Source organism: Lactuca sativa, chromosome 1 (genome assembly GCF_002870075.4).
Source record: "Lactuca sativa cultivar Salinas chromosome 1, Lsat_Salinas_v11, whole genome shotgun sequence".
Classification (NCBI taxonomy): Eukaryota; Viridiplantae; Streptophyta; class Magnoliopsida; order Asterales; family Asteraceae; genus Lactuca; species Lactuca sativa.
This window is the reverse complement of record NC_056623.2, coordinates 6,640,675-6,650,698: the sequence shown is the minus strand read 5'-3', so window position 1 is coordinate 6,650,698 and position 10,024 is coordinate 6,640,675. Positions and strand designations below refer to the sequence as shown.

General features: G+C 36.2%; 1 protein-coding gene, 1 long non-coding RNA gene and 1 other non-coding gene across 3 annotated transcripts; 1 reads left to right on the top strand and 2 right to left on the bottom strand.

Moving 5' to 3' along the window:
• Window positions 1-240: 240 nt before the first annotated feature.
• Window positions 241-2,715, bottom strand: LOC122195079 (uncharacterized). Its single transcript, XR_006185028.2, has 3 exons — window positions 2,177-2,715; window positions 1,059-1,116; window positions 241-375 (listed from the first exon to the last, which is right to left on the bottom strand). It is a non-coding gene; the product is annotated as an uncharacterized LOC122195079 (long non-coding RNA).
• Window positions 2,716-3,159: 444 nt separating this feature from the next.
• On the top strand, window positions 3,160-8,113 carry LOC122194785 (uncharacterized). The gene is made up of 10 exons (XM_052765089.1): window positions 3,160-3,279; window positions 3,665-3,756; window positions 3,832-4,361; window positions 6,408-6,544; window positions 6,795-6,876; window positions 7,152-7,248; window positions 7,389-7,449; window positions 7,536-7,666; window positions 7,746-7,854; window positions 7,943-8,113. The coding sequence occupies exons 1-10, from the start codon at window positions 3,160-3,162 to the stop codon at window positions 8,111-8,113; spliced, it is 1,530 nt and encodes a 509-aa protein (XP_052621049.1).
• Window positions 8,114-9,011: 898 nt separating this feature from the next.
• LOC111876010 (U6 spliceosomal RNA) lies at window positions 9,012-9,119 on the bottom strand. Its single transcript, XR_002844879.1, has one exon. It is a non-coding gene; the product is annotated as a U6 spliceosomal RNA (small nuclear RNA).
• Window positions 9,120-10,024: the final 905 nt, after the last annotated feature.

The window sequence follows — 10,024 nt, the reverse complement described above, 5'->3', positions numbered from 1 at the left end:
GGACGCCACCCGTTTGTTAGAACGCCAGATCACTAACGTGTTTAAGAGATAAAGGGGTAAAGAGTGAGCAAAAGAGGGTTAATTCTAATTCGAATACTAAATCTCGTGTTCCAAGAAGAGGTTCTTGGGGAACAGGACAAAAAGTTGAAGATGGGGTTTGTGCATCACCGATGGTTTTGAAATCACGTCCTCTTGATTTTTGTAACACCCCAAAAATTCAAGCCAATTTAAAACTTTTTAAAACATTTAAAACCACTAAGTCATTACAATTTGTTTTCAAAATAGTTTAGACATCAGAATATCCCCAGAATCAATCATGAAAATATAAGGAGGTGCACGATCACGCCTTCGCCTTCCTGCGATCATCAGAAATACCTGAAATAAAATCAACAAATGTAAGCCCGAAGCTTAGTGAGTTTCCCCAAAATACCAATGCCATACAAACATAACCATATCATATTACTAATACAAAACAGAATGCATAATGAGTCATCAGCCTGACTGGAACGTCTGGACCGCCACACAGGGCCTACAGCCTATCCGGACCGCTCGTCGGGTATGTTGGCCTACAGCACAAAGCAGGACCGCCTCAACCCAACCCCCAATCAAACAAACATGTGCACATAAATATCATACGTTAGCTCATTTCATATAATAGTCAAACCGATCTAACAGATCACCAATCATAGCAACATCCCAATAACCGGGATACAGACCTAACCGATCACTAACATAGCATCATCCTATAACCAGGACAATCATGTGCACATAGACATCATATAACACTGACATGTATATATATAACAGTCAAACCGATCTAACAGATCACAAAGCATAGCAACAATCCTATAACCAGGATATTGACCTAATAAGTCACTAACATAGCATCATCCTATATACCAGGATACCGACCCAACCGGGTCACTAAAGCATAGCATATCACCATCCTAACTACCAGGATATAAATCAGTAAGCATAACATGCAATAATCCGAATACAATCCATAAAGGGTCGGCCTTGGTGCCTTAGACCCTATTGATATAATGAGGAGAACTCACCTGACACTGCTGAAGTCCCGCCAATAAAACTCCAACTGCTGGTTAACAGATTCCCGAACTAACAACATCAAACAACACCCAATTAATAATTGGATTCCAAGCCCAAAGTCCAACTCACACACAAAAGGCTCAATAGTCAAGTAATGGGCCACAACCGAACATATGACCCAATTTTCCAAATTGGGCCCACACCCTCATATGGGAATTACCCTAAGCCCATTAACATATTCTAGTCCCTATGATTATTCTTGGATGGCCCATTAATAATCCAATTACCAAAGCCCAATAGAAAGGCCCAAAAAAATTAGGGTTTCATATAAGGTGACAATTAGGGTTAAGTGTTTCTCACTTAACCCATTAAGGACTTAATCCATTAAGTCCCTTACTTTACTAAATAAGTCATATGTTATGATTGGGCTTAATACACGATTCCATTCCAATGGCCCAAATGTGGGTCTCGATAAGTCCAAGCCCATAATCCCAAAATTAGGGTTTTCACATGAAATGATGATTAGGGATAAATGTTTCTTACTTAACCCATTAAGGACTTAATCCATTAAGTCCATTATTGCATTAAGTTAGTGTGGCAATGATTATCATTTAATATTTCAAGTTATTAAATAATCTCGTGTGTCCCGATAAATTCTCAAAATTAGGGTTTTATGCCATTAGGGTTTTCCAAACCCTAATTAAGGTTTTCCAACCCAATACTAGCCCATTAGTCCATTGGTTGGGCTTTTAGGTCACATTGGGCCTTATTGGGCCCATTAGGGTTTCATTGATCCCACATTGTCCAAACATCCCCAAACAAGGTCCAAACGCAATCAAAGCACACCGCCACCCGACATGGCGGCCGGTGGCGGCAGCCACCACCCTACGATGGTCGTTTAAGCTTTTCTTTCATTATTCCACTTGTTACAATTTACAATACCATCCGATTAACACACACACACACAAACACACACGCGCACACACACACTCAACCACATTGAGGTGGCTGGCGGCGGCAGATGGTGGCAGCCAACATGGCTGGCGGCCATGGTGGTCATTCAATCAGTTTTCCAGTCGACAACACTGCCTACAACACATACAAACACAAGCTAGACACTAGAACACACCCATCATCAATCTGGAGGCGGCGGGCGGTGATTTGCGACGGCAGCGACAACACAACGGCGACAAAATGATGGATTGCGGTGACAGCCACCACCTCACGGTGGTGGCGACGGTTTCTTTCCATTCCCCGTTAAGCAGCAACACCCACCAGAAAGTCCTTGCTCGGAAAAGGACTCAAAAAAACCCATCTGTGGTGAGTGGCGATGGGAGTAGAGCAACAACCGGCAGCAGCGGCGCTTGGAAAGGAATGGAGAAGGGAGGTGGTGGTGCGAAACCAACCGAGCATAGCAGCAGCCTCGCATCTAGGCTTTCCGGCGACCCACACGATGATCTAAGCTATTTGCGACTTTTCCGGCGGCAGTAGGGCTGGTGGCGTTCTCATGGCAAGCTGCGGGTGGCGGATGAGGCCTCACATGGCGGTGGTGGCTCACGCTTTAAGCGGCGGTCGGAGCACAAGAGGGAAAACCGACGATGGCGGCTGGAGGATGAAGAGGAGGTGGGGTGGCGGCCGATGCATAATAGTAGGGTTAGGGTTTGAGACAATGGAACAGTTTAGGCTATATACCCGCTTCATTGAAACATTATCCCATATTGACACATCCGGTCCCTCCTTTCCTATTTCTTTCAAAACAACTCCTTAATGTACCATTTAAACCCTTGTTCCCATAATCCTTTTCAAATTAAGTCCGATATTTACTCTTTAACCCTTAGAAATCACAAGTATATCATTTGGCACCCCGAAATCAACACCCCACTAATTATTATTTGATTTTGGACTATATTAACATAAAATAATAATACAAATTGCTTTTCGGGTTCCAAGTTTATTATTTAATTATTATATTTTAAATGGGATGTTACAATTTTAATATTTTATCAATACAGGAGAAGAAAAGTGCAACTCGACCTCCGAGTTTAAAGAACACAAGAAAATTTCCTAGCCCAAATGTTGATTTAGAGACAAAAAAACTATTCGAATTCAAAAATGGGTTTAAGAGAGAAAGGGGAAAAGAGTGAGGAAAAGGGGGTTAATTCTAATTCGAATACTAAATCTCGTGTTCCAAGAAGAGGTTCTTGGGGAACAGGACAAAAAGGTGAAAATGGGGTTTGTGATTCAGACACTAGTTTATCGTTTAATATACTAGGAAAGCTTGGACTTCTGAGAAAAGTATAAAATTTCCTATTCTTTATACGTAGTCAAATGAATTTCTTGAGTTTTTTTAATTTGTAAAACAATATCAATACTGAAAAAGTTTTAATTTTCTGTAACCCAATATGGATTTCTAATGTCAGCTTCAAGATTCAACATTTTTCTGCAAACCCTATATAAAATTTCTTGTATTTTCTGATTTTATAAACAACATCGCTTTGTGTCTACTTTGTAAAAACAGTATCAAGTTTCCTGGATTTCCTCACTTTATTAAACAATATCATCTTCATGATTCAATTTTCATCTTAACTTTTCTGATATTTATAAATTATCACTACAGGAAGCCATTCAGCAACGAGAAACAACTCAAAAGATTGCCCTTCAAGCACTTAGAGAAGCATCCGCAACTGATACCCTCGTTCGATTTCTCAAGTATAAAATAACAACTTCTTTTTATCGTTTAACATTCCTCTCATTTTATACTAAAATCATATACACAACTTGTAGGAATCCATCGAATTTAACTAAATCATCAAAACCCGAAAGCCCATCCGATTGTTTTGATCGATTTCTTGATTTCCACACCCAAATCGTTCAAGCAATCGCCAAAATGACATCACTCAAAGCAGCAACAACACAAATTACATCAGAAGACACACCTGTTTTACACGATATCACGAACAACAACAATTCGCATACAAACAACGCTTCAAAACAACAAGCTGCCTTACACAAATCAATCGCAGAACTTCCCAAAAGATCCGATCAAAAGTCGAAGCAATTGAAAACATCAAATCAGAAAACGAAAGTGTTGGAGAACGATGAAAACAAGAACCCTGGATCTTCGTCTTCGTGTTGTAGCTTGAGTAATACGATTAAATTGGGAATGCAGATTGAAACGGAGGCTGGGAATTGGTTTATGGATTTCTTTGAGAAAGCGTTGGAAAAAGGGTTAAAGAAATCGAATGCTAAGAAAGTTTCGAAATCGCTTATTTTGAAGGTGATAAATTGGGTTCAAGTTGAACAGTGTGATTGTAGTAAGAGACTTGTGCATCCAAAAGCTACACAAATTGCTAGGAAATTAAGGATTAAAATGAAGAATCCTTGAACGTGTATATAATTGTGATAAATTGGGTTGAAGTTGAACAGTGTGATTGTAGACATTTGTAGTAAGAGACCTGTGCATCCAATAGCTACACAAATTGCTACACAAATACTCGTATTTTTTTTTCAAACCAGTTTTTTTTTCTATAATTGATCATCGTTTTAAACTAGGAAAGAGCCCATTGTCATGGGATGACTCTTTTAGACCAGTCAATACCGTGTGCCGCTTAGTGCTTCTCCGACTAAGTCAGACTAACTTCGACAATCTAGATGTACTAACGAGCTTAGGAAGCAAGAGTTACGACAAGGGACACTTCAATAAAACTTCTATTATATAACTCAATTTATCTACAAGACAACTTCTCGATAGATTGGGCAAATGAGCCATTCTCCCTATTTATAGGAACCTTACACCTCCTCAATGGATGTTTCTAGGTTCCGGACATTCCCGAGTATTCTAGATCATTCTTACAAGATCTTATTCTACATACAAAATTCTATAAGGTTCTATACTACTCTTTTGTGTCTAGAGTATTCTACGATGGTCTAGGATCTTCCGTATCGTTCTAGCTTCCACTAGTGCACTCTTGATTATTCCGGATCGTTCCATCATGTTCCGCAGACACCTATAATTTTCTAGCGTCTTCCGGGGTCTCGTAGAGTATTCTTGATCTCTCCAGAGACTTCTCGAGGATACTTGATCGTTCCGGAGTTCTTTAAACGAATGTGGAATTTTCCAGAAACTCGGTCCGTGACACCATGCTTCGCATGGGTTGGAAATAATTTAAAGTTTCCAAAAACAATTGGTTGGAAATAATTTAAAGTTTAAAATTTTTTTTGCACAAAAGTGACAATTGTCAAAGTTTAGTGGCGTTAGTGTAAAAAATTATCAAATTTTAGTGCCAATAGTGTAAATAAGTAAAAGCAAAAGTTGTGTGACAAAAGTGTAAAGAAATAAAAATAAAAGAATCATCGAACTTTAATGCCATGAGTGTAAATAAGTAAAAGTGAAAGTTTTGTGACAAAAATGTAAATAAATAAAAGTAAAATGACAAAAATATGATTTGGTAAAGGTTCTCTTGAGCAAAAGTGTAAAGAAATAAAACTAAAATGATAAAAGTATGAATTGAGAAAAGATAAAAGTAACCCTGTCCCTCCTAATATGTTTCGATTAAAAATCTTCAATTGAGCTGCAGGTTATCTCAAGCATTTCATCGAGCACTTCCGGTGCATTGTGAAAGGGTATTTCTGGAGGCGAGACCAAACACCCTCCTTTCTCTTTCGAATCTCTGCTATTGACTCCGATGGGTGCTCCGACTGGTGACCAACTGACGATGGCAACTTCCTTCCTTTTGACTTCTTTTTCTTCTTCCTTCTCAGTCTTTTTTCACCTTCACCAGATCTCATGGTAACCTCAAACGCCAACAACAGCTTCACTGATTCTCTTTGCTTTTATCACTGGCAACATACACATAGTAAAACACACAAAAACAGTAAAACACACTCTTAACAGGCCTTGGTGGCACTCTCACTCACCCTGAATGCTCATCTATAAACCGTGTGGGTTGAACTGGAACGTTTCAACTGATGTTTGATCGGTAATCGCACTGGAAAAAGAGCTGAAACAACTACACATACTTCACCTTAGCCTATGGATCGTAACTTCTTCTTTTCGATTCTCTCGGTATTGAGGCTCAAAGGGGGTGGGGAACAACTCTTAGCGGACAGAAAATAGTTTATTTAGGCCTTAGTATGTGCAACTTATTTGACATATATGATTTTGTATTATTTGGGCTGGCTTAGCTTTTAAAAGCTTTTAAAAGCTCAAAAGTTTTTTTCCAAAAAGTTACAAAAAGTCAGGAAATCATGACTTTTTCAAAAAGTTGTTTTTCCTTGTATTAAAACTCCAAAAGTTACTAGCTTGCCAAACATCTTTTTGTTTTTTTTCTTTTACAAAAAGAAGTTTTGGCTGTGAAAAGCTAAGCCAAAAACCCCTTTATTTCAGTCTGAATTGTTCAAAGCGCTTGAAAAGACGAGACTTGTACTTGGTGACAAGAAGGATTTGCAATATTCAAGATGTGGTAGAACAGACAAGGGTGTTTCTTCTGTAGGGCAAGTAAGTTGAAAAAAGAAGTAAGTTTCATATGCTTCAATTATTCTTTTATAAAAAAATCAAAATCACTTTATCCAAACACTAATAAAAAACCTACTTATATTTGGATCTGCATTATGTGACTGCTATCATAATTAGGTTTTGGTGTTTGGTATTGTAGATAACAATTTTTTAATTTATTTATAAGAAAATATTATAGCTGAAAGAAAACAAATTCACATGTTTTAATTTTTCAATTATGATAATTGTTTAGGTTGTTGCTTTACTATTGAGGTCAAAGCTTAAGGAACCTGGATGCAATACCTCTGAGGAATTTGTAGACAAAAGGCCAGAAGGTCAGCTACATTTCTTTGTGATAAATTTCTACACAGCATTTTTCTTATTAGTACATTGTACTTTGAAAATATATATCAAATTATATCAGTGAAAATTGTTTTTTTTTTTTTTGTATTTGGGTAGGTTTTTCAAAGTAGAATGTTTTAATGGGAAAAAATTAACATATACTCAGAAGTATGTTGGTATTTAACCCTAAATTATTTAAATAGTTTAGACCTTATAGTCTTTTTTTTTTTTTTTTTTTTTTTTTTTTTTTTTTTTTTTGTGTATTCAGAGGAAGAGCTGGATTATGTAAGAATATTGAATGGAGCTCTCCCAAATGATATTCGAGTGATGGGCTGGTGTCCTGCTCCTGATAATTTTAGTGCAAGGTTTGTTTTCCAAATTTGTATCTTTGAGTTTTAATCAACTATATCTATTTACTATTTTTTAGTAGTAGCTTTTTAATTTTTATGAGTTTATTTGTAAAAGTAAAAGGTTGATTGATTCATTGTGGCTTGGTTGTTTGCAGGTTTAGTTGTCTGAGTAGGGAATACAGATACTTCTTTTGGAGGGAAAATTTAAACATATTGGTATGCTAACTTATAAATGTAATTTATGTCTTGGTCTTGCTGCTGGAATAATGAAATGTTTTTTTTTTCTAAAAAAAAAAAATCAGGAAATGGAGAGTTCATGTAAAAGGCTGATTGGGGAACATGATTTTAGGAATTTTTGTAAGATGGATGCTGCGAATGTGCATAATTACAAGCGTCGTATAACATCATTCGATATATGTCATTGCAATGGAAGGTTTGAATTCAAACACATATCCAAAATTAAAGATTATTAAAAAAAATGTTTATTGTTATTTATTCTTTTTGAGTTACAGTGATGAGCTGTGGTTTATGAGAATCAAAGGCAGTGCTTTCTTGTGGCACCAGGTTCGTTGCATGGTTGCTGTGTTGTTCTTGATTGGCCAAGGTCTTGAATCACCCGATGTGCGTAACTTTTATTGATTTGAATTTTGTTTAAGTTGGAATGACATTAATTTTTATTTATTTATTATTATTATATAAATATGTTTAGGTTGTGGATGCTTTGCTTGATGTTAAAAAGACGCCTAGGAAACCTCAATACAAAATGGCTCCAGAGATTCCATTAGTTCTTCGATCTTGTAAATTTGAAGGTCTCAATTTTATGTGCTCCTCAGGTACTACTTTTTTAGTTTCCAAAAGGGTTAATGACTTAAGAGGTTAATAAGGTTTTCAGTTTGTCCGTATTATGTCACTAAGGTTTTTTTTGTGCATATTAGACCAATATGGTTGTTATTACCGTTTAGAAATAGTCCTTTAACCGGTAAAAAAGGCTATTTCTAAACGGTAATAACAACCATATTGGTCTAATACGCACAAAAAAAAAAAACCTTAGTGACCTAATACGGACAAACTGGAAACCTTATTACCCTCCTAAGTCATTAACCCTAATTATTTAGAAAACATGCTTACTAATCAATGTGACTGATTTGTTAGACTGAAAATAGTTGCTTCCATTTAAACTTATCTCACAATTCTTCCAGAACTTCTTAGTCGAAAAACTCATATGATTGATGATCTTCATTACATAAATATGCAATATTTTATCAATAACTTCTTTTTTGTCATTTAAATGTTTACATGAACACATCCATATGTACAAAAACAATCTCACTTTGATACCTCTCATCAATGTCTACATTTGATAACGAATGGAAATGTAAAACCAATAGGGACTTGCAGAGGATGTCTATTATCAATTATTTTATAAAAAGCAAAACCACAACATGAACTAAGAAACTGAAGTTGCAAAATGAATAAAAAAATCAGCACATAAACAAACACATACAGACTATATACAACACATAAACGGAAGTTTATAAAGCATGAAACTTAATGACAGGAAAAGTAAAAAAACTTAAAGGAGACTTTATAGAAAGAAAGATCACCCTTACTTGCCACAAATGGTTGAAGACATCAACAAGAAGATCAATCTGACCATAGAATCCACATGTTTTCTGATCATGACTTCAGTAGATGAACTACTGAAACGTAAGAATTGCAATTGAACTCTATTAGCATTTGAAAAGGGAATTAGGGTTCCAGAGAAGACGACGAAGGGTTAAAATTTTTTTTGGACTATTTCTCGATTTGTGTGTGTCATCCTTGCGCAGGGGCCATGCTAATCTTCTTTGTATCGTTCCAATTTTATCGGATGTCCCCAAAGGGACGACTATAGATGAAGAGTTTTGCCATATAGAGGAGTAGCAGGTTATATGGGACGATGCGAGTTCTAAACGAAGTAGTTTACTGCTGATGGTCATATATTCTCAATGTCTTTAAAATTAGGGTTAATGACTTAGGAGGGTAATAAGGTTTCCAGTTTGTCCATATTAGATCACTAAGGTTTTTTTTTGTGCGTATTAGACAGATATGGTTGTTATTACCGTTTAGAAATAATCATTTTTACCGGTTAAAACATATAAAAGGACTATTTCTAAACGGTAATAACAACCATATTGGTCTAATACGCAAAAAAAAAAAACCTTAGTGACCTAATACGGACAAACTGGAAACCTTATTACCCTCCTAAGTCATTATCCCCTTTCCAAAAACTAACTAATTTTATTTTTGTGGAAAATGTCACTATATGGCAATTAAATCTCGGAATCGTTTTCTATTAGGTGTATGTTGCACACGAATGAAGTTGTATGATGAAAATCATGACAATGTATGTTGAGAATAATGCAAATAAAAGTGTATGGTAAAAGTATTGACAATAGTATATGTTGTTTGAAAATATCTGAGTAATTACACTATAACATTTTCAATAGTTAATTGGCTTGGAAGTTTTTTATATATTATTTTTTTATCAAGACTGCTTGGTATGCACAACGCCCGAATGCGTTATCGTGATCTGGCACCTAAAAAACGCTGCCATGATGGCTTAAGCACCGCCCCAGGGTGTGTTATAGTGGTCATCATTATCATGGCAAGTTCGCAACAAGAGGTAATGTCGTTTTGTGGCTTGATTTTTGGGAGAAACGGTCACATTTTAGACCGTTGGTAAACAGTCACAAAGTAAAATAAATAAATAAATAAATAATAACTTTTTTACATTTTAATTGTACTATAA

Coding starts and splice junctions, on each gene's coding strand:
- LOC122194785 (XM_052765089.1), top strand. CDS start 3,160: ATGGGTTTAAGAGAGAAAGGGGAAAAGAGTGAGGAAAAGGGGGTTAAT. Junction 7,249..7,388: donor CCTGATAATTTTAGTGCAAG/GTTTGTTTTCCA, acceptor GGTTGTTTGCAG/GTTTAGTTGTCTGAGTAGGG. Junction 7,667..7,745: donor ATATGTCATTGCAATGGAAG/GTTTGAATTCAA, acceptor TTTGAGTTACAG/TGATGAGCTGTGGTTTATGA.